This window comes from Musa acuminata, chromosome BXJ3-6, assembly GCF_036884655.1.
Source record: "Musa acuminata AAA Group cultivar baxijiao chromosome BXJ3-6, Cavendish_Baxijiao_AAA, whole genome shotgun sequence".
Lineage (NCBI taxonomy): Eukaryota > Viridiplantae > Streptophyta > Magnoliopsida > Zingiberales > Musaceae > Musa > Musa acuminata.
This window is the reverse complement of record NC_088354.1, coordinates 32,613,237-32,637,481: the sequence shown is the minus strand read 5'-3', so window position 1 is coordinate 32,637,481 and position 24,245 is coordinate 32,613,237. Positions and strand designations below refer to the sequence as shown.

General features: G+C 35.4%; 2 protein-coding genes across 6 annotated transcripts in view; both read right to left on the bottom strand.

Annotated features, from left to right (window-relative positions):
- Window positions 1-1,222: 1,222 nt before the first annotated feature.
- Window positions 1,223-9,682, bottom strand: LOC103989028 (uncharacterized). Of its 2 annotated transcripts, XM_018828083.2 has the most exons (15): window positions 9,114-9,682; window positions 8,932-9,025; window positions 8,307-8,493; window positions 7,969-8,227; window positions 7,570-7,785; window positions 7,404-7,490; window positions 7,189-7,323; window positions 6,931-7,044; window positions 6,595-6,842; window positions 6,435-6,515; window positions 6,115-6,346; window positions 5,577-5,675; window positions 5,304-5,489; window positions 2,439-2,599; window positions 1,223-1,633 (listed from the first exon to the last, which is right to left on the bottom strand). In XM_018828083.2, exons 1-14 carry the CDS (start codon window positions 9,447-9,449, stop codon window positions 2,555-2,557), a joined length of 2,319 nt encoding a protein of 772 aa, XP_018683628.2. In that variant the 5' UTR covers window positions 9,450-9,682; the 3' UTR covers window positions 1,223-1,633; window positions 2,439-2,554. The 2 variants fall into 2 exon arrangements, with proteins under 2 accessions (XP_018683628.2, XP_009406036.2); XM_009407761.3 differs by lacking the exon at window positions 2,439-2,599 and having other exon boundaries at window positions 9,114-9,680.
- Window positions 9,683-13,364: 3,682 nt separating this feature from the next.
- Window positions 13,365-24,245, bottom strand: part of LOC135585405 (xanthine dehydrogenase-like) — a 32,598-nt gene continuing 21,717 nt past the window's right edge. For 2 of the 4 annotated variants that reach the window (XM_065155745.1, XM_065155747.1), the window contains 6 exons: window positions 24,017-24,238; window positions 23,432-23,593; window positions 23,214-23,348; window positions 21,367-21,603; window positions 17,632-17,805; window positions 13,365-13,753 (listed from right to left, as the gene is read on the bottom strand). In XM_065155745.1, coding sequence (XP_065011817.1) covers window positions 13,511-13,753; window positions 17,632-17,805; window positions 21,367-21,603; window positions 23,214-23,348; window positions 23,432-23,593; window positions 24,017-24,238 — 1,173 coding nt within the window. In that variant the 3' untranslated portion in view covers window positions 13,365-13,510. Of the gene's footprint in view, window positions 13,754-17,631; window positions 17,806-21,366; window positions 21,604-23,213; window positions 23,349-23,431; window positions 23,594-24,016; window positions 24,239-24,245 lie in introns of those variants that run through there. The other 2 variants (XM_065155746.1, XM_065155748.1) reach the window with 2 other exon arrangements.

Below are 24,245 nucleotides of genomic sequence, written 5' to 3'. Positions count from 1 at the left end.
TCTGATCTTTTTGATAAATAATTTTCACCCAAATTTGACGTCTCATCTAGTGTCTATCTATCAATATCATTAAAAACTGAAATTACTTCGTCGGGAATAAAATCCTTCCTATAATGAGATTATTAGAATTAAAAAAAAATTAGAATCAATGAACCAATATAATAATAGTAACATGAGTTATAACACATTGGCTCCTATAAATACACAGTATGAAACAAATATTTTTTTAATGACATGAATATATTTACATGATGTTTTTTATCTTCTTGATTCAACAAGAATGAAAAGAATAAAAACAAGAAGATGGACAAGAAGAATAGTAGCAACTCACGTATGAAGAATGGAGATGACAAAGGAGATGAAAAAAAAAAAAGGTGACAAAAGAGATGCTTTTTTTGCTTTCTTCATCGAGATCGGCACTTATACTATGACAATAACTTACTGTACATTGTACCATCCACTTTACAGGTCTCCTCAACAGAAATAAAATGTTAAACCAATAGTGAACCATCTCAACTCGATCCGATCAACAAAATCTTACTAAACTGATAGTCCAAAAGCCACTATTTTAGGCAAAAATAATAATAGCTTAGCTATCTAGGGATAAATAGGTAAAATAACTCATCAAGGGGTGTTGTTTTATTTTAAAAATAAAAATAAAAACACTCTATAAGAAAAAATCAAAATTAAAAACTTGTTTTTAAAATTCACTCAAACAATAACTTAAAGCATTATATATGGTTGACGCAATAGCAAGTATCTACATCACACTTCCTGGGAATGCATACAGAGAACCAATCCAAGTCCTTGTTTCAGTGAAAAAGAACAGAGTTTCATCAAACAGATTTAAGCTTGGACTTGGATCAAACAAGTTGAAACTGCTATATATATATAACACGTTAAGAGAGTCATGAGTCATCAAAACTACAAGAACAAACTTCATCAAAATGAACGACATAAGAAAGGAGCTGCTACTTGGTCAATGATAAAGAAGATTTGGTTTTGTAGAAACACCTTAAAGACACCAAATGTATTGTGGCATGTCAGTGTTTTATTTTGGTGATAAAACTACATATCAAACTTAAAAACCACAAGAAACACTAACCTCAATCGCTTTTCCGCGTAGATGCCAACGAAGCCTCTTGCAAAATTTAAAGATAATATAATACTCATTAGACAGATCACTGAATGAATAAATTTCCCAGTGGGAGCAAAATCAATCTACTGGAACCAGCCCAGATCTTCACATTCATGCAAAGCAAGACAAATTTAACACAAAAGATTGTTTGTACCTCCGTAAGGAAATAAACAAAGCATGCCTTTATTGAATGAACTGACATGGGCTAGAAGTGAAAACAGTTATCTATATTCTATATACATGACAATGAATTTGGAGCGTCATCTTCCCAAGTTTTCTTTTGTACATCACTATGGCGGCAAGGAGAGCAAAATACAAATACAGCTTCCTTTCCCTCCTGCTCTTTTGGTCATGGAAACAAAAAATTGTGGTGGATTGTTCTTTATCACTACTTTAGTGAGTTCTTTTCAAGCAAAAATTTGGCAATCCAAAATCCTTCCTGGCCTGGGCTAAATCTTGCCTCCAAGGATCATTATGCAATTTATAATGCAATACCTGTAGAGAGGATACCTAATAGAATCAGCATAGCTAGCAAATTGACATAAATTGAAATCAGATGGACAATAAGTCGCTGCAGTTAAACAATTTCCTAAGTTCAGAGGTGATAATAATACAATACAGTATACACACCTTTGTAAGGTACCAAAAAAGATGATTAACAAACTTGTTCCAAGGTAAGTCAAATTCTAGCCAATGTTTAGCTTAGACAAATTAACTGCCCAAACCAACAGTTAATGCACCAGAGATTACATAATCAGAATATTGCTTACTCTAGTCCACTGTATGACTAGAAGTAGAATCTAATACAAAGATCAGTCTACTTTTTTATTAGGCACAAGAAGAATAATCAGGACCATATATTTTGTGCGACATTTAATGACAACAATGTTGACTTCTGAATTTCTAATCAAAGAATATCAACTATCAGTAGCAAAACTTATTAGGGTGAACAACTAGTTTCAATTTTAAAAGAAAGGTTTTAAATCCTGAATCAGATATCTCAATCTGGTTTTCTAGACATTGCCATACATACTCTTGATATGATTCAAAAGATAAGGTTAATTCTTGTGGATGATAAATAGCCAGGTTGTTCACTCATATTTAAATATTATCTTGAGCTTTCAGGATCAACTGTCAGATCTAGTTTAACTCCCTGATATCCTCCTTGCAGACAACCACTCCACGGTCAGAACAACAATCCTAGGAGCAATAGAAGCATGGAATAATAATAAACACAAAAGTTACGCGCATTTTCTTTAAAAAATTCTTCTGATAACCAGAGGATGCCGTAGGAACCTACCAGCTATAAGCAATGGTGATGGCCAAATCCTTTAAAGCAGTGCAATGAACATCATGCCAAGCATTTTACCAGAAGGCTCTTACGAAGATATCAAATTTTTTCAAGAGGACAAAAATTTATTTTGGTACAGAAAATTGAACCAGTCGACAAATCTCAGTAACCTGTATAACAGAAGATATACCACATTCATAGAATGAAGAAATTCAAGAGATAGCAAGGATGACACCAACTTGGAGAGAAGAGTAGCTATCTTGCTTAGAAAAATCTTCTTAAAGAGCAAATCCTGATCACAGCAAGCACCCAAAAAACTATGTACTTAAATTTAGAGCAGCAGCAATGTATTTGCATGCCTCAAATTAAAAATCAGTGCTGTGGATAATTGCTACTGCTCTAAATTTACGCACATAGTTTTAGGGTGTTTCCCATCGATCACCTAAAACATTTGGATTTGAGAAAATTTTAGGAATATGTCTACAAATAGTAGGACACTAACATTTGAAACCATGTCTCTTCAATATGGAGACAGGCTTGAACCTGATAAGAGGTGGATGCATGATGAATATGGATACAAATAGGGGTGTTAGACAAAAATACATTTACAAATAAGATTTTAGATGGATACAGATACAAGTCATTTTGAAACTGATACATACTACAATATTCAGTGATGGAATTTGATTATGGTTATTATACATAGGAGGTCAAGATATTGGCACATTACTAAAGGACATGCTGTGATCTGCATACAGATCCAAATAAAAATGAAAAGGATGCAAGTAACAATTGGTCTACCACATCAAGTGTAACGTGAATAGCTAAATCTTCATTGCTCACACTAGTATTATCCATGTGTCACCATTGTGATATATGGATTGACACTAAAGGAAACCATCCAGATATGCCAATCCAAACCCAAAATTGGCTAAATGTCCAAACAAAGATCCGGATTGTAAAAGCAAACCCATATGTGTATTCAGAAATATATACATCCATATTGACTGAATCCAAATATGGGTACCCAGTTATATCTGAATTTAAATCTGGAATTGTTCAGATGTTATCTTATCCATTTTTTTAACCAAGTGAATTGGATTCGACAAGAAGGTAGATTCAGCAAAAAGCACATTCACTTGATTGTACCACCTAGAGCATAATTCCATTTTGTTTACATACACCTGTTATGAGACATTAAGGAAAACAATTTAATGTCAGACTTCATTAATGACAAATAAGATGCAGCAATTTAATGATCATGGGCATCATCGACTACAAGTACTTTCTATTAACTTGCAGGGGAAAGTAATTATGAAGATGTCATAAAATCATTCAAAATCTTTATCCATGCAGAAACAACATTATCTGCTAATAATAATGAAAAGTGTCAACACATTAAAACCAAGGTTATGGAGCCCTACGTTTATTAGGTTGATCAAACTATTAAACTGAGGGAACCTTAGTGGTAAATCATATTCATTTACTTCCATATCATTTCATCTCTCCATTTGGGTACAAATTGGGATACACTGCCATGTATGTGAAAATGTTGTTTAGTTTATGATGCTTTGTCATTTCTAAAACCCTATAGGGTTTGGAGGAAAAAAATGAACATAAAAAGACTTTTCATGATTCTAACAATTAAGGATGTGCCTTCATACCTCACATGTTTATAACTTATTTTGTTTTCTTACTCAGGGGAAAGAACGGCTGCATGACAATGTACGTAAACAGCACTATGTTGTTACTGTTGTTGATTTACCTAATTGTAATTTATCAATTTAGATTTACATGGAAAGCAATACCAGGCTCACATATCTGGGTATTTCTTGCCACATCTGAATTATTTTCACCATTATGGATCAAACTTCAACTATATTGGTTGGTACATGACTAGTATTCACCAGTCTGAAAGCCGATTGGTACATGTACTGAGTGATTCACCTGGTTCAGTCTCAAATCAGGCTTACCATCCCGTAACCTTACTGTATCAGATTTACTGAGTCATAAGAAGACTAGTACCAAGCTGTACCAAACAATAAGCCTATTGCTGTAGGTATCAAGTTGTTATTTCTTTAATCCTGACAGCTATCAACTATCTTTCCTTTTTCTTCACCACCACTACCATCACCACCACCATTACCTCCTCCGCTCACTCTCTCTCCTACATCTCATCCTCCCTTTTGCACCACTGCTGCTTTGTCCTTCCCACCACATCATTGCTGCCACATCGTACTAATATGCATTGCCATGCCTCTTTCTACTGGTAGGCATGCACCTCTTCTTCCTCGTCTTTCTCTTCCTCTTCCACCTCTTACTTTGCCTCCTCCTCCCCTCCTGTTTTTTTCTCTCTCTATTTCTCTCTGGTCCGGGTGATTCCAGCCTTATGTATCCGTACCAAGAGTCCCAATACATCGTATCATATCAATTATGCTTCTTCCTCCTTCCGCCCATTCTTCTCTCTCTTTCTGTATGGTCTGTGTATTGACTGGTACATTGTCCTGTACCATTATGAAACTGGCCCAACCGCTGATAGATACTGGTATCAGATCAAGATTTTAATACAGGCCCTTAGTATTTAACAATCTCCAAGTCTTCATATCAAAGAATGAATAGACCATCTCTATCAGCAAATGCCCTCCTTCGTGCATTAGGAAACATGTTGAAATTGAAAGACTTGATGCTAAGGAAGGTTTGAAAGACTTGAGCAGTTTAATTACCTAAATCTCTGTAAATTGAAATATTACTGCTGGTTTATACTTTGATGCTGCTGCATCTTATCATTTAGAGTTTGAGTTATTTTCTTAACTAAATTTGAAGTTCACATTTTGAGAATGTTAAAACTAGCTACCAAATTGGTAACAGTGTTACCTGTATAAATGTAGAGAAAACATCATCTTCCTCCAATTTTGAGAACTCGACTGCCCAGTCATCCTCCACAGAAAACAAATTCTTTTGCCTCTGAGCCTCAAGCAACACTGAGTCCCGATATAAGAACCTCTGCCAGGTTTGATGTATATTTGCCAACATAAAGTCTATTTCTGTCTCATTAAATTGCTGGACAGTCCAGTAAGGGTATCAATAAGTACATAACAGCTTGTTACATGAACATAAAAAAATGTTGCGAGAGGGATGCTATATTACCTGTAGAATTTTAATCAAGTTTGGAATATCATCTTCTTGAATTCGAACTGCAAAACTTCTGTAATTAAAGACATTCTCATACGGAAGGTAGATACCATCCTGCAACCAAGGTGTCAAAATTATATAAGTCAGAGAAAAGTCAAAATACTGGCATAGAAGAACAACTAAAATTTGCAGCTTCATTCAATAGACAGAAAGCAGGAACAAAGATGGGCATCAAAAATGAATATGCTACCAAAAGGAACAAGAGAGTTTTATATGTTATGGCATGAAGGAAGATCCCATTCTAAGAATGAGGAAGAGATCAGAAAGGGAAAATCTAGTTTTCTAATTAAGTACAGGAAGTAGAAGCATGAAACTGCGAACAAGCCCTAGTGCTATGGTACAGTTGCTTTGTCGAAACTTGGGTGTCAAGGGTTCAAGTTACAGAAGCAGCCTCTCAGTGTGCAGGGCCAATTTTGCATAAATTTAAGCTTCTCACTTCATTGGTGGGAAGGCCAACACTATTTTAGAAGCAAAGAGAGAAACATATGGACACCTGAATTATTACAGGAATGCATCCTTGCTGCATACTATCTTCCATGCGTCCACTCCATCCATCCCCAGGCAACACACCACAGAAAATAGAGCTAGCCAGATCATCATAATACTTGGAAGAGCGCACAGAAGTTACTGTAACATTAGCAATATGCTGTCTCCCAAGCTTGCCCTCTTTGTTAGGTGTAGAACTAAATTCCTCAGCCAGTTTTTGCCTAATGCCCATACTGTACCTGAAATCATTTTGAAATCAACAGATATATAACCGTCAGATAAATAATTGTGGTGTCAAGACCATTATGTTCTAAACTATTTACTCACGTGTCTTCAGGTCGACCGTTTTCATAGGCAGGTCCTAAGTTTCCGTCGAAGTAGAATAGAGTAGTACGCTCTGTCCGTGGTCTACACATCCAGTTAGACCAACCTTAGATGAATCCAATAATGAGAAAAGACACAGAAGTCAGTTAAACTTCATGGGTACCTTGCCCAAAGTTTTGCCCATATTGCACCTGGTTGAGGCCTTTTCCATGCAGGAAGGACAAGATCCTTCGCTGGGTCAAAGCAAGGATGGTTGCCTCTTTTAAAGGAGGGTATTTGGTCCCAGTTGTCAGCCCAATAAGCTGTCGTTGAGTGATTATATTTTGAGTTAGTATTCCCCCAGTGAACTAACATCATGCTATTCCAGATTTGTGTTGGGGCATAGCAAGCACCTTCATCCCATGAAAAAAACTGCCATGAGGTAGAAGCAATGAGGTTAGATTCTCAACATAAGTCCATAAAATTTAAATTCTCACCATTTGGAACATCAGTGCCATACCCATATATGGTCCTTTCCAGAGGACCGATTCCAGTAAGGATAGTGCTCAACGATATGATCATAAGCCCTCTTGTAGAACTCCAAAGTAAAATAACTCCTTAAACCCTTTTGTTCCTGGGATTCGAGTGATCTTTTGAGTACTTTTCCTTCTTTTTTTTTATGTATCAACAATTGTTTTCAACCAAAAGATGGTAATGAAGAACATGGAATTATTTTAGAGAAAGCACTAGAACAAAACAATAGCTACAAAACTCATACCTTCATGCGCAAGTGAGGCGCATCATCTGCTCGAGTTATTATACAGGAATCGAGAACTGGAACATAAAAGTAATCTGCTTCTTCACCATTCATTGTTCGATAAGGACTAGCGAGAATGCTCTCATAGAGTGCCATCTATATAGTGAAGAATGATGTAAGGATATGTTGTATAAAATAATAGTAACAATTCTTGTCGTATTCTCATAAACAACCACCTGTGATCCATATAACTGATCAGTCCATAAAGTTCTATTCTTATCAGTATATATTCTGTTAACACACTCAAACTTGAAATGCCGTCCCTGCAAAAGAAAATGTAAAAAAGTGTACAGATCTTGATCATTTTTGTTTCAAACAAGAGAATATGAGTGATGAAGCTACCTCAAGAAGGTGTGCATTGAACTCTGGTGGCAGATCATAAACATAAATGAGTGGCCTTTTCTTTTTAACTACAGCTTTGATGGTCAGAAGATCACTACTTGTAGGTGCCTTATCATGTAAATCAATTGTAGCTGGTCGAAGCCATTCTGGCCATTCTTGAATAGGTGATATGGAAGATGGAACACTGCAATCGATTCCATAATAACCTCTGTCACACTGAATAACTAACTTCAGTACAGGTATTGTGGCAAAAGCAGCAGCTGGTAAAAGTAGAGACATATTTGTCTATTGAGTTAAGAATCTTTTTAACTTGACAAAGCATCAACAAAATGAAAAAGAAAATAAAACACCTGTTTTCCTAGTTTTTCACAGTTAAATTGGTTGGGAGTTATAGCACACCTCACAAAAACCACCACGGCAATGCCCACGCCCAGAGCACTGATTGAGACAACTGCATACAGTTGGTATCTCACAAAACTGTCCCAAAAGACAGTCATATTTACAATCGCATTCTTCTTTAAATTTCACTTTTGAAGCATATGCATCTTCTGGATCTACATTGCACCAGCCAGGTTTAGTACCATTGGTCGTGAAAATGTTATCAAAATCAGCCTTCGTCCAATCAGTAACCTTAGGACCACCAGGTTGGGAAGGTAAGCTGAAATGGCCATAGAGGAAGGCTATAAGCACCATAACAAGTACCTAAATATTTTGGACAACAACTTTAACTTGGTTACTTTATTTTAAAGCCACAAGCCTCTGCCACCGGACGATTTGGATATTTTGTTCCTTGTCCACAGAAACACATTGCGCGAGTGGTGTCACAATAAGCAGGACATATTGAAACAATCCATGAACCAAATGGTTGTTCTGGAGATACTGGGAGATTACAGTTCAGCTCCAACTTCTTTGTACATCCTTCACCTGCTTGAACACAAAAATATTAATATCTTATGCATTGGTTGTTCATGTCAACAAACATAACATAAAGAGATGTGGATTTTCCCAGAACTAAATTAATAATCCAAACTATATAGGCAATTGCTAACAAATAACTGCCAAAATGAATTGAAAAATGAATTAAAGGCCCTTGTTGTACTGAAGTTAGAAGTGAAGGAAGAGACACGAAGACAATGGAGACATCCAAACAAAATGAAGCAAAATGAACCCCCATGTTTTTTAATATGGAAATAAACGATGAGAATAAGGACACTGTTTATAGCCCTTTGCTTGCATATTGCTTGAAATTAATGGAAGTGCAGCTATTGTTTCCAACTTAACTAAAGACTAACATCACTAAGATTCAACGATTGCTTAAATAGATATATAAGTGGCATTGCATATGGCAAAAATTTTACCAACCATCGTATCCATGAAAGCACCTGCATGCCCCCAGCTCCCTATTGCATACACCTCGGCCGCTACAATCGTTTTGGCAACTCTTGCCACCTATGTTCTGAATAGGAAACACCAAGCCCTCAACCGTTAAAGACGCACTCTGTAACGTCAAAATGTCCAATCAATCAGAGGAAAGGCGCATATACCTCTACGACTTGGACCGTGGCCAAGGCCGAACCGCAACCGGAGAGCCACCTCCCGATCTCGGCCTTCCAAGGCGCGCCGCGGTATGCCACCGCCCCATGGGAGTCGGCCGGAAACCGAGCACCCCATTCAACATCATCCCAGCGCTCGGTCCGTCCGTGATCCGACGACGCATTGAAAGGCGCGCAGGAAGCGGAATTCTGTCGAGCGCCGAAGAAGTCGAGGGAGGACGGGAAGATGGGCGACAAGAACATGTGGATCGCGGAGGCCAGGATCAACAGCAAGCCGATCGCTACGACGAGGGACCACGGGTACTTCCACGACGGGAACGAGACCATCGTCGATTTTACTGGTCTAGCGGGATTGGGAGAACCCTAGAGACGATTCATCTGGGCGTTCTCGATATCGGCGGCGCGTGGGCGACGGCGTCAGCCTCGACGGGTCGTCTTGAATCCAGCCGACACATGATGATGATGGGAAAAGCCAAGATAGTCGGTTTGGTTTGGTTCGGGATGGAAGTGGAGGCCTTTTGGAAGCTTGTCATTCGTGACCGGCTGCTCACTGACGCACGACTTAGCCAAATGTTGATAGACCTAAGTATTTGGTGATGTATTATTACACCTACTATTGAGGGTTCGAATATTTATTATTTTAAATCTAAAATATTGACCACTCACTCATTTAAGTATTTTGGTGATCTATTTATTACACCTATTATTGAGGGTTCGAAAATTTATTATTTTAAATCTAAAATATATTGACCACTCATTTAAATTACGAAAACTATAAATCCTATGAACTGACGCCAAAGATTCCACCCAAAAAGTCATATTTACATTGTGCTTCAACTATAATTAAACAGTTAGATAATAATAGTTAATAATATTATTATTATTATTGTTTCCAACGCTATTCCAAAATCGTACATGAGATCTCCGAATTTGAAATTTTATCCGATAAATTTTATATCTAAAATATCATAATTATTTTAATGCTAAATCCAGTGAATACATTCTTCTTGCACACTCTATTCTACTATGGGTAAAAATTGGCTTACCCATCATGTTGATGTCATGTGGCAGATGTGTCAGACTCTTGCGGTTGACACGTCTAGGAAGATGATAACATGGGCACAACCCGCAGTCGACGTTCTAGTGTCTCACGATAAACATCTTGGTGTCGTGTGGCTGTGATCGATATGATATTGTCATGTGACTAACACTATAGTATTATGTGGCTGACATATCGATCTAGGTCGACACGTTGGTGCCACATGGTTGACACCGTAGTGTTACGTGGCTTACACATTAGATCCATATGACTGACATTGTAATGATGTGTAGCAGACACGTTAGACCATGTGATCGATACCTACCACATGGCTAAAACCCATGCCTTATGTGGATGGCACACCAACGCCATGCAACCCCACATGGCAGACATTGCAACACCCTATGTTTCCACCCTTTTTCAACCAATTGGACCACCCCCATCGTTTGATCTATGCCACGTGTCAAAACGTAGCATCATCCCGAACTCACCGTGTGCCATCCTTAAGATAATAGTTATGAGAACCTACTATACGTACACCGACTTGGGTTCAATACGTACGTCTCAACACACACAAACTTCAAATATAATCGACTTATCCGACTTGTTTATTAACTTAAGCATCCAAAGAATATTATTAGATGAGATTAAAGAAGTTTGACTTGAGATCGGATTGGAAAAAGCACTAAGTGGATTCGAATCGAGTTCCACCTCTTATAATAAAAAACTAACTTAATAATAATGAATTTTTTTAATCATTTTTTAAAAAAAGCTAGATTAGGATATATATTAAATTTTATAAAATATAATCTAATAAATTTAAAAGATATCGTTACTGGTTGATAGTAAGTTTTATGTTATAAAATCTCACTTTCACTATTATATATATATTTATATATATATAATAATAATAATAATAATAATAATAATAATAATAATAATAATAAACTCAAATCGTAGGTCTCAACTATTTGAGTTCGACTAAAGATTTTTTACTATCTTTTTCACTATTTTCACCCTAGCTAGTAAAAAAAAATTTGGATTCTCTAAAATGATTTGGATGGAGAATGATATATTATTTCCAACATTATTTGCCAAGTACAACTTTTTAGACAATGAGTTAGGTCTAAACAAATATAAGTATGTTGATTATAAAGTGAAATAAGTTCGATAACTTTGCATGAAAATTACTAAAGCATGTGAAGGATTAATATGAATCCCTAATATCAAATGGGATATAAGAAGCCAAGATTTTGCATTTGAAGATGTGATCCACAGCTATGAGAAAAATAAAGCAATCAGTGCAACTTGAATGTTAATGGAAGATTTTAATATGCAAGAACATGAATCATTAATTCTTCTCACATTCTATTCCATAATTATCATTGCTACTCAAAGTCTAGGGATGATCAATATATGCAACCACTGTTTTTTGTGATTTTAATTCTTATCATCCCTGTCAAAAAAGAAGTAATATTACTTCATATGAAAAACAGAATATTTGATGGAAGAACAAAAAAAAAAAAAAAATCCTTTGGAAAACTTTGTTCTAATAGAAAAGAATCACATAAAATTTTAGCCAACTCTGTATATCTTAACTTTCATATACAACACAATAAAAGTATTTAAGCTTTTGAATAGAAGAAAGGAATTTTAATTTCTGTTGCAAAATCTTGACTTCGATTCACGAACAAACACATAATATGAGAGAAATTTTACAAGCTACAAAGTATTAGAATGTCACATATTCATGAAATGACAACTTTTAAGAGTATAAAATGAACAAATTTGAGGTTTTCAGATTAACAAATATGTTAACCAAACCAAGATTGATTTGACTCAATCATGTTGAAACCTCTCTAACACATTATGATTGTTCAACTATCTTGATCTAATAATGCAGGTACATATTTATAATCCTGAGAGCCTACTTAATCAATAAACAATTGTTCATGTTACCTATTTATCATGTACTAATTAGAATGCATGTGCCAATTCATGGGAAATCTGGAAATGTATGTGCTAATGCAAACTTTAACTAGACCTTGATAACCAATGTGACTTGTAAATTCATGCATTGATAGTTTCATCTCTATGCATGTTCCATATGATGTGATCTTTTTTTTATAATAGAGGAACAAAGAGAGAGGAATTTAAAGATTTTTTTAAAGATAATAACGAAGAAATCCGATAATTATCAGACTCGCTTGGATGGTTATTTATAATAGAGGAATATAGAGACAGGAATTGATTAGGGCATTGTTGAGAACTAAATGGTAGAACATTGTAATTTATTTTCTTAGTAAAACAATGTACAAATGAGAATCTCTATATTTTCCCAACATTTTCTTTCCTATAAGATATGGTTCATTCCATAATCTTCCTTACAAACATAATTCTTATTCATTATACTTATTTATTCATTCATGAATATGGGAAAAGAAAGAAAGAAAAGTTAAACAGAAACCTCTTTTATGTTCTTTTGAATCTTAGATAACATCATTACCCTGCCCAATATACTTCCTTCAATGCCTACTTAAAATTCAATATAGATAGCAGGGATTTACTGGATATGGATTTTCACAGTGACCACTTTTCTCATAAAGAATTTTACCCGAGATTATCTTTGATTTCTCAATAAAACCATTTGTTAGCAATAATGCACTCAAAAACTGAAGCTGTTGCAGTTGAATGATGCTTGAACACCATGGAAATATCAAGACTTTATGAACCATTCTCTCGGGATGCTGAACCTCTTTGATAGAGTTTATTTTCTCGTGAGTTGTACCTCACAAAGAGAATCAATTGGATGAAAACAGTTGAGATTTGCACTTAAAACATATGGAGAATGGCCAAAATGGTTCTTTATGATCTCCTATTTGATATCTTTAATCTCAAGGAATCATGAACATAGTAACATAAGCTCTAAGTAGGCTGATATTGGAACTAGGATATAGTAAATTGACATGATATTATAAAGGGACATGTTTAGTCATTCCAGTGAGAGAAGGCTTAATCAATATATACTTTTGCACAAGTAGAGTTTTGGTTATTGATATCTGCAGCTTTTGGTAGAGTGTCATGAAATTTCAGCACTTAAAAGGGAAACATATGCGTATCATCCTATATAAAACAAGCTTTGGGTCATTGAATTATGTAAGCATGGCACAGTACAAAAGTCATACACAATAAAACTTCAACACTGACATGGAACTGCACTTTATTGCCATTTCTTGTGTCAATTTTGCAGTACAGAAATATAGCACATAGTTTATATCACCTTCATGCTTTCATCTGACATTTTTTTTATTATGATCACAACAATTTTTTATAGAAAACATGAAAGAGATTACACACTGAGTTTCGGATGGAAATTATGACTCGCAACTTGTTTGGTGAAATCATCCATGCAAGCCATTCTGATCCTCTCAGGGGTAGCTGGATTATCGAGTGGGAACCAATCATGATATCCTTCTTCTGCTCTAGCAGCTCCGACGGCATCTTTGATGGCAAATAATACTGCAGATGCAAGGAAAAATGGTGGCTCCCCAACGGCTTTTGAAGAGTGGATTGCTTTAGGATTTTGAACACCCTGCAAAGAGAAAAAAGTTGTGGCTCCAAACCGTGAAAGTATGAGCTTTAAGAAGACTAACATAGTCTTTGATTCGTGATTGTATGAGTGTGGGCAGGTTTAGGAATATTAGAAACAAACTTAGGAGTTTCAGATATAGTTGGAAACAAGAAGAGTCATTAGATAGGACTCTCCGCACTGAAGACTAAGGGAAAGAAAGTAATATGCTGTATACTACATATGGCAGAAAAACAAAAATAGAAGATCATTTATGGAGTGGTCTCAATCTATAAAGATCCCTCTAATGAGTAAAAGGAAGTTCAAATATGTGAATGAGGCTATAAAGATCACCCCAACAAAATAAAATTGATGTAAGGAAAAACCATCATTTATTAGAGGTAGCTCGGGCATTATGTTTACTACGAGAGTTCCAAAATATTTTTTGGGGAGAAGATATCCTAACTGCATCTTATTTAATCAAAATAAATACCAACCCGAGTACATAATTTTAAAAAATCCCTAAACATTCTCCTGCAAACCTATCCACAAACTATAATATTTAGTAATTTGACTTCAAAGGTATTTGGTTGTGTAGCATTTGTTCATATACATAGTCATAGCAGCACCAAACTTGATTTGCAAGCATAAAAATATGTTTTCTTAAGCTTCTCACTAACTCAGAAGTGATATAATTATAAATGCTTTGATCCTCCTACAAAACAGTTCTATGTAAGTATGGATGTCATCTTTTTTCAAAATTAATCTTATTTCTCCCAAACTTCTCTTCAGGGGAAGAATAATATGGGAGAGAAGTTTTGGAAAACTATTATAACCCAACCTGTAAATTCTCCTTCTGAATTCATTCCCATCACAGGTATATCTCCTCAAAATTCACCTTTTGAATTCATTCCTCTCACAAATCTACCTTCTCAGCCACAACCTATTTCTTGTACTATCAATCTAATGTTACAACCTTAATCTATTGTGCCAGAATATGAAAAATCTGATGTAGTGGGAGACTCAGTGACTGATAACAGCAATCAGAGCTACATGTTTATACAAGGAGGCAGAACCGATATGGTTTGGGGCAACAACCACACAATGCCTGCCAAGAGTCAGCTCCAAGTGCATTTGATTATGAAACTTCAGGTACTTCAGACCATTCTTTATGCCTAGTACCCTATGAGTTTCAAGATCTTGATGTTCCTATTGCTCTTAGAATAGGAACAAGGTCATGTACTATTCATCCTATTTCTAATTTTGTGTCATATCATAGATTGTCCTCTTTCAGATCATTTGATTCTAACTTGTCAAAAGCAAATATTCCTAAGTATATACATGAAGCTTTAGTTGCACCTGAGTGTAAAAAGGATGAGTTCAAGGAGATGAGGGCATTGGAGAAGAATGACACTTGGGAATTGATAAATTTATCTAAAGGAAAGAGACCTATTGGTTGTAAATGTAAGTTCACAGTGAAATACAAAGCTGACTAGTCAATTGAGAGATACAAATCAAGGCTAGTGGTTAAAGGATACACTCAAACTTTTGGGATAAAATTATCAAGAGACTTTTGCACCCATGGTAAAGATGAACAGTGTTTGAATCCTATTGTCTCTTACAATAATTTTTGACTGGCCTCTACAACAGTCAGATGTGAAGAATGCCTTAATGGCAAACTAGAAGATGAAGACTACATGGATCTACCTCCTAGTTTTGAAGGAACATTAGGGTCTAACAAAGTATGCAAGCTATAGAGGTTACCCTGTGGATTAAAATAGTCTCCTAGAGCATGGTTTGACAAATTTACTAAAGACATAAAGATATAAATATTGACAAAGGCAAGGAGATTGCACTATATTTTATAAGCATGCTAGTAGTGGAAAGGTCTTGTAGATGACATTATATTGACAGGTGATGACCTTGTAGAACAAAAGAAATAAAAAACCTCCCCAACCAAGGAGTTTGGAATCAAAGATCTTGGATCATTAAAATACTTCTTGGGTATGGAGGCGGCTAGAATGGAGGGGATCTGACGATCACAAAAGAAATATACACTGGATTTGCGTATGAAAACCGATATGAGGTTGCAAGCCATTTGAAACACCTATTGATCCCAACCACAAGCTAAGTGCAAACACTAGTGAGGTGGATAAGGGACAATATCAATGCCTAGTCGGAAAATTAATTTATTTGTCACATACTAGACTAGACATTGCCTTCGCTGTTGGTGTTGTAAGTTAGTTTATGCACTCAACTAATTGAGGACATGTGAGGTCTGTTGTTAGAATTTTTCAATATCTCAAATGAGCTCCAAGCAAAGGGTTGATATTTAAGAACAAGGACAATGTATATGTTAAAGCATACACATGCTGATTGGGCTGACAGTATAAATGATAAAAGATCTACATTTGGATATTGTACCTTCGTAGGGGGAAATTTGGTGACGGAGGAGTAAAAAACAGAATGTAGTGACTAGAAGTAGTGCCGAGTCTGAATTTTTAGCTATCACACAAGGAATATGTGAACTCCTTGGGATAAAAACTTCTAAATGAGTTAATAATTTCTTGGAACCAACCAATGAAGTTTTATTCAGATAATAATATAGAAATTAGCATCTCTCACAACCCAGTACATCATGATATAACAAAGCAAATTGAGGTCGATTGGTGTTTTATTAAGGAGAAGTTGGATGACAGATTGTTATGTATTCCATTTGTCCCTACCAAGCAACAAGCTACAGATATTTCACAAAGGGGCTTCAAAAGCAGCAATTTGATCACTTAAATAACAAGTTGGGGATGTTAAAAATGTTCAAACCAGCTTGAGGGGAAGTGCTGACATCTGTCAAATCTGCTGTGACTTGATTTGATATGTCAAGATCTGCTATGATTTGATTCTTAACATAAGTATGCTACCTTATTTGAAGTGATAGACTAGGATATGATTGCTGATTTATTCCTAGTTGTATTACCTTTTTTGTGTACATTTTTTAGTTGTATATTTCCTAGATTAGCACTTAGATTTATTTAGGTAGCTTTTCCTTTCTTTCTTTTCTCTTGTTTGACTATATGTACTTCATCCTGTATCCAAACAAAAGTGAGAAAAGAATAACTCATTGTTTTCTATTGTCTTGTTCAAAAAGATGTGATTTATACTTCAAATGAGGTCACCACAGATTAAACAGGAGCATCAGATCAATGTTCTCTGACTAACTCACAATTTCAGTTTTAAGAGGGAAAAAGACATCCACATGAATCTTTGACTATTTGATAAGACTAGCAGGATCCCTGTAGTTCAGTAACAGAAATAGGTAACAGAAAGGATCGACTGAGATTAACTCTCAAGCTAAACTGTCCAGGTGATCCAAGAAACAGATACAGCTAATTCTGGTGAAGAGATTCAAAAGCTCATTGACACATCATGACTCTGCTAATTATGATGTATTCATCCAAATGCAGCTAAATTCAGGACTGGCTGGAAACTTAACCAAATCTTCAAGTTAACTTGATTGAGTTTCAAGTCAAGTTTTTATGTTTTTTAACTATTATTGCACATATTAGCCAAATAAGTTAAACAGAATTAAAATCTCTTACATCATAAAGCTTGTGGTAGGTAGTATGTCAATTTTCATTACCTGAATGTTTGACATTTGACAAATGCTTATCCATTCATGTCCATACTGTTAAAGTTCTACAAATTTCTAGATAACCTAATAGTTTGACATCTATTGCGAGATATCATTTAACACGTTAGCTACAGATTTTAGCATGATCAGGATCCTGGAAATATAAAAAACCTTGAAAAGCATCTAAAATAAGCTTATAATAATACCTTAAAGGTGAAATGTTGAATTTTTGAGAAAAAAATGATGACAAAAAAATTTAATAAATTTGTAGTACCTTCAAAAGTGAAACCTTGAATTTTACTGGGATATCATTTGCAGTAGGGATTTTGTAAGTTCCAGGTCCAGAAGTATACAAGTGGCCTGGTCTAATCCACTTGTGATCTGCATCTCCCCATTTTAGCTCTTCAAGTGCTATCCAACCCAAACCTTGAACAAAAGCTCCCTCAATCTGTAAACCACATTGAAGGGAAAAGGTGAAGGTGGTAAAATATTAGGAAAAATAATGTGAGAAAAGAACACATAAGTGAAGAAATCCTGAAAAGGTATCTGCAAGTAAACTAATATGCCTTTCTTTATCTTTTTTTCTTTATCTTCATTATGGACATGACTATCCCATAAAATGGCAAAAATGAATAATGAAATAAATGCCCCAGACATAAACATTCAAAAGAATAACATAATTATGCAGATGTATTTTTTTATGAACAAAATCAAACATAATTTTAAGTTACACTGTTACATTACCATTTTGCCAATAGCCACAAGATATATATCATGGGCAAGTTATAATCTAATGCAAATTAAAAACAAAACAATTTCAAACAACTATGAAGTTTTAGTTATTTATTTACTTTTATTTTCTTTGTGGAAGGGGGACAACAAAAATAACATCCAAAGAAAGTTAAGTTAAGTTGGATATGACATAAACAACAAACAGAAGTTACAAGCCTATTAAATGTGACACAAACAAGCTATACCATGGTTAGTAAAAAGGTAGTTCGGTTTATGCCCACACTATTGGGTACTTAGGTTTCTTTTTCTCAGATCAGCTTAAACTAGATTATTGTCCATTACGAAGAGAGATTTTTTGTTTTGCCTGCTCATGTCCATTTGGATTTTGGACATCTCAAATGATCCTCTTCTTTCACCTCCAAAATTTGAGCTTAAAACTCCCAACATAAAACATGTTAACCATAGAATGTGTTTAAAGGTTCTAAACTACTTTAAATCATTTTCCTTCCTTATCCTTGATCTGTACTACCTGCTTGTTTGATATTATTTGGCTCACACAGTTCACAGGGTGATGGCATCTGCTACCAAGATAAAGCCTGTTAGTATACCATTGCCTCCAGTTTTATCTAAGGTATGCCTGCCTGGTTGCATGTTGGAATGACACTTGATTTTGGAACTCGCCTTGGTTACACACAGATTTACTATGAAGTCTTCGGTGCTCATTCCATGAGCCTCTTCAGAAGATCCAACACACATTTAAAGTGTAGCACATGTTTATTCTATAACTTTATACTCATTCTAATAACTAGATCCATGTGATGCAAGGAACAAATTAACCTTGACAAAGGGAAGAGAATAACTGGTCAAGGTTTTAAACAACAGCCACAACATATTGGCATCAAGATGCCACTTGTTGCAAATTAGCCAGCATCTATAGGAAGTTATCAAAAATATTAACTGCAAAGCAAACAATAAACACACAGTTCAGTTGACTAAATATATAATGATAATGGTGAAAATAGCATTATCAAAGGCTTGCCTAGCAGATATGATATAGATCTAGAGATTCACATCAGTCGAGATTAACAGGCTTCACCAGGGCATGCCTTAGGCATTCATCTCATGAGCCTTTTGAAAAGACCTGTTAACCTAAAAGGTATGCCTCTACGACACTACACATTATTTCATCTGTCCTTATTGTCAGTAGCGTAGATCCATATAACAAAATTGAGAAAAAGATAGGAGTTCTATTCTTCAATAAAGAAAAAGAGGTCAACTACAAGAATGTTCCTTCATTTGTTTAGAAGAAAAAGGATAGTGAAAATGTGCGTTTTTATTATCTCCTCTGTTCTCTTACAATACTTCAGCCATTTCAGCTCTTACCATTTGAGCTAATGAGATCGAGAGCATTTTTAGCACGCTTTCAACTTGATGAGTTCCAATGAGTGTCTGGCATGCAGTAGTGTTCCAACATGCACTGATATGAGAATTCATGCTGGTATGAGGGTGTGATGATGGTTATTTACTTTAATGTTAGTTTGTGCAGAGTAACATAAATTTCAGGCTGTCATGTCAATTTGCTTGGATCCTGACACGCCACTAAAAACTAACTCCTGTTTTTTTTTTTATTTCAATGTCCCTAAAGGTCATATACATCTTAATTTCTAGTTTTATTCATCCAAAAAGTAACCATAGTTTCTTCAACTCACTAGCCTTATGCCTAATAACCAGGCTCTAAAAGGCGGTGACCCCTTTGCACGCATAGGCTTTTAACAAGTTTGTAAAGAAGCGATGATTTATTAAATGATAAGTATTCATTAAGAAGTTGCTTCTATTATGGTAGCCCTTATATAGTGCAAAAACAGGAAAATAGAAGCAAAATATGTAGCTGCATGATCTAAGAATCAGGGTCTACCGTACCGAACCGTACTGTCTGGTACGGGCGGTACGTACCGGTCCGACAGGTTGTCGGTACGCGGACCGCCTGTTACCGGTCCGAGTGCACTGTAGCACGTAGCAGTGCTACAATACTCGGCACACCTGGATGTACCGCTCGGTATACCGTACCGTACCGGTACCGAGCCCAGGTCGAAATATCGGTACGGTACGGTATTGCGAACCTTGCTAAGAATAAGCCACATATTTTTCTGATTTTTGTGCACATATAGTTGCATGTAACATCCAGCCATGCTGCATATTGTGGTTGCATAAGCTTGTAGAATTTAGTGATAGAATCACTCTTCACATCCTGCCACATAAATCACATTCAGAAGAACCACAATTGGGTAGAACAAAAGATTAGTTCACTAAGAAAGGAAAAGAGACCACACAGTAGGATGTTTCATATATCCTAATTTGCTGTCATTATCTTTTCTTTCTTTTGCTTCATTATTTTGTTTGCTTCCCTAACATTTTTCTTAATGCATTTGTATCAATACATTATGCTATTGCATAATGCTTTAACCAACTGGGCTAACAAAGAAAGATTAGTGTATGCTTTTTTAGATATTAGTGATCACTAACTATATCTAAGTTTTGGAAATGTTTCATTTTGAAGTTATCACTAACTATAAATTCCGATGTCCTCATGCTTCTTGCCTTGTACCATGCACCTAAGCTTCAGAAAGCCTCTAGCACTTCAATGTGCTTTCGCCTTCTAGCACCATGCAACTTTGACTAGCACAGAGTGCTCAAAAAATCCTTGATCTATGAGTATGAGCATGAACATTGATCTATGAGTATGAGCCATCAGAACTTGGTTTTAGTCCTGTTGATAACTAAATGCACAATTCCCAGACTGTCTATGATATTGACATCAGATTGGAAAAGATTACTGTGACACCCACACAGGGAAAACAGTGGAACTGTTGAGTGCTGATAACTAAATGCACACATTTTGCAGCAGTTATATGGTTAAAAAACTGATGCTAGTGGTGGACATCTAAGACCATTGACAACCAAAAGGGAAGATCTATACCAAAAAAAAAAACAAACGTCACTCTGTAAGGGCCTTTATCTTCAAGAAACTTGTCCAAGTTTGACATAAAACACACTTCATGAAAGAGGCTAAATATTGAATGATACTCTATAATTATGAAGAAAGATCCAATAAACGCTGAACAAGGAACTGTTAGGACAAGTTGCATTCAGTAACAAAAGCTTAAGAACCAAGGACACAAAGTTTGTTTGATGAATGCATGTAACTTTTGACAATAACTGCTAATGATTGCATTTTTATAAGTGACACAACACATTAAAAAGTGGACATGAAGTATACCTGCCCAACATCAATGGCTGGATTAAGAGAATGACCAAGGTCCATGATGATATCAGCTTCCCTTGTGTAAAAATCTCCAGTAAGTGTGTCAATTTCAACTTCTGCAAATGCAGCTCCATATGTGAAATAGTTGAATGGAGTCCCCTTCCCAACTTTCCAGTCGAAGCCAATATTAGGGGTGATGTAGAAACCATGAGCAGAGAGATCTATGCGTTCCAGGTAGCATGCACGCACTAACTAGTGGAAACATAACATGAACTTACAGAATTACACATCTTTTTAACATGGCACAACAATATTGATGTGAATTATAACAACTGCTTTGCATCAATTCATATACATAATAAACTTCATTTGCACAAGTATGTGCCTCAAATTATATATGATAAGATGTAATTGGAAAAAAAGACACCAGGCAGAAACTATACTACGCTTACAGATGCCATAAAATAGAGCATGACATGCATCTAGCACATTGCAAGTAGACAAGGAGAGATAAAACAAGATTAATACATTATTCTAAGAGTTACCTGATGAGCACTTAGATATATCATGGGACCATTAAGCATACTGAATAATTTTGATATAAAATAGGTCAATTTTTACAGTTTGCAGTCAAATAACAAGAAAAAACAAAAGAGTCCAAGTTCTGTAGTGGCCCATACTACATGATCCGTGCTGGTCTGAGAAAATGATGATGCACAAAACCATCATATTCATGCGAAGTGCTTTTCCTTTTTATAGTTCTACTTTAGGTGCTAATGAAGCAACTGAACCACTAATAAATTGGAGTGGACAATTCCTCTACTAGTTTTAGCCTGAAGCAGTGATGATAGTCACTAATTATAGTTTAACTACTTCAATAACATGACAAGGAGCTTGTTACATATGCTGCTTTTGAGATATACCTTCCACAAGATAACAAAAACAAAAATTGAATAAATAAAAATATCTAATTCAGAAATGGATCACATTTATTTGTTGACCAAAAGATGGTTTGCATGATTTGTGCATAATGCATAATAAAATTATACAAACAAATAAGACAGTCTTGCCTCATACAACTTCCATGGATCGATAAGATCAGTCTGAACTTCTTTAAATGACCTTGTCAAAGAGATAATGATGAAAACTGGCAGATATTTCAGGAATTATAATGATTTTGATCAATTGAGACAACAGAACTGATAGCAAAATTCACAGGTTATAAACCATCTTCTGCAAACCTTGCATGCATGGAATGTCAAGGTTTGCAGGATTGGAGTTTAAGATTAACCCAAATGAGCTGTCAAAGATTCTATAAGTATCTTAACAAAGGCTGTTAGATGGTTTTCAGTGAAAGACATGCTGTACCTACTAGCCAGTAGGAAGTTAAGGTGGTTTACAATTTATTGTCTAGGAAGACCATTGATATAATCCTTTGTTTCTTTTCACTCTTATTCTGTACTCACTAATAAAATACTTCAGTGGATTGAGGTTGAATCCAGATCAACTAAAGGTCTAGGATCAGAATTGGCAATAAATATATAAGTAATGCATACTAGAGGGAATATACATACGATAAAAGAATAATAATTTTATATTTATTACTAAAAGAAGAGGGACTTATAGAGGAAGAAGGATTTTATAAGAAGCCTTTCAATGGAGTAAAAATTGAAAGTTCATCATACGTAAAAGAAAATTTTTCTAAATAAATCTGACAAAGTATATTAAACAAGTAATTCACAAGTTTCAGAAAAAAATTTGCAAACTTTTAGTTCAATGTTGGAATAAGGATACCCACAAATGAACATTTAAAGAACCAGAATTAGCAAAAGATAAGAAAGTTAAAGAGAGCAAAGCATCACCTCGGCAAAAGAAGAATGGGTCTTTGTGGTAGCAATACATTGCATTCGTGCCTTTATTTGCTCACAAGCATCTAAAACTGCAGCACCATATAGATCAGAGCTTGCAGAAGCTGCTGTTGGTGATGCGTTAGGTACCTAGATATTATCAAAATTGTATCAACTAAAAGGAAAAACTAAGACATGCAGTTTAAAAGGTTGTGCACGTGAAGAAAATTCACCTTATCTGTACTTGTATCTGAGATAAATACAGAACTAAGGGGAATGTTGAAGGCTGATGCAGCTATCTGTGCAACTTTTGTATGTAGGCCCTGTCCCATCTCAACACCTCCATGTGTCACTAGAACTGTCCCATCAGTATAAACTTGCACAAGAGCACCAGCCTATAAAAGAAAATGAAAAGCGGGTGAAATAATTAAAGCATAACACAGCATGCACAAGACATTGATATTCTAATTTAACCATGAACCTTCTTAAAAAGTTAAAAGTACATTTCTAGTAGCATATTTTGTAATATTTGTCTAAGAGTACAGATAAAAAACATATTATAATTACTAAACAGGATAATGATCTCTCTTCAGAACATGATATCCAAGTTTTCTAGAAGACGAACTTTTAGACATTTAAGCAGAACAAACCTAGTCATCATTTTTTCATAGTTGTTCAAGTAGAAACGGACATAATATTTCAATTATGCACAGTTAAATAAGATTTAATAGAAGAAGGATTAATAATAACAAAGAACAATTGATACGAATAGAAACATATCCTAATAAAAAGTAGAAACTTTGCTAGAGGTCCTTTACCTGGTTCATATGCTTTGTGGTAAAGGAGATACCAAACTTGGTAGGAACCATTGCAACTCCACGCTTTCTCCAGCGGTTATGGAGATTAAAATGATTGACATTTGCACGAGCCTTTACAAAATCACAAGATGTCTTCAATTCATCCCACAGCTGAGTCAATGTACATGATTGAAGTATCATTCCATAATGTAACATGGATCCTTCATTGTGAAAATTAAGCTCCTGATAC

Bases quoted from the DNA above. Each gene is read 5' to 3' on its own strand.
- LOC103989028 (XM_009407761.3), bottom strand. From the start codon at position 9,449: ATGGTCTCGTTCCCGTCGTGGAAGTACCCGTGGTCCCTCGTCGTAGCG. The intron at 9,026-9,113 runs GTATATGCGCCT...TTTCCTATTCAG, and splicing joins CCACGGTCCAAGTCGTAGAG to AACATAGGTGGCAAGAGTTG. The intron at 8,228-8,306 runs GTAACCAAGTTA...TGGCCATTTCAG, and splicing joins GCTTGTGGCTTTAAAATAAA to CTTACCTTCCCAACCTGGTG.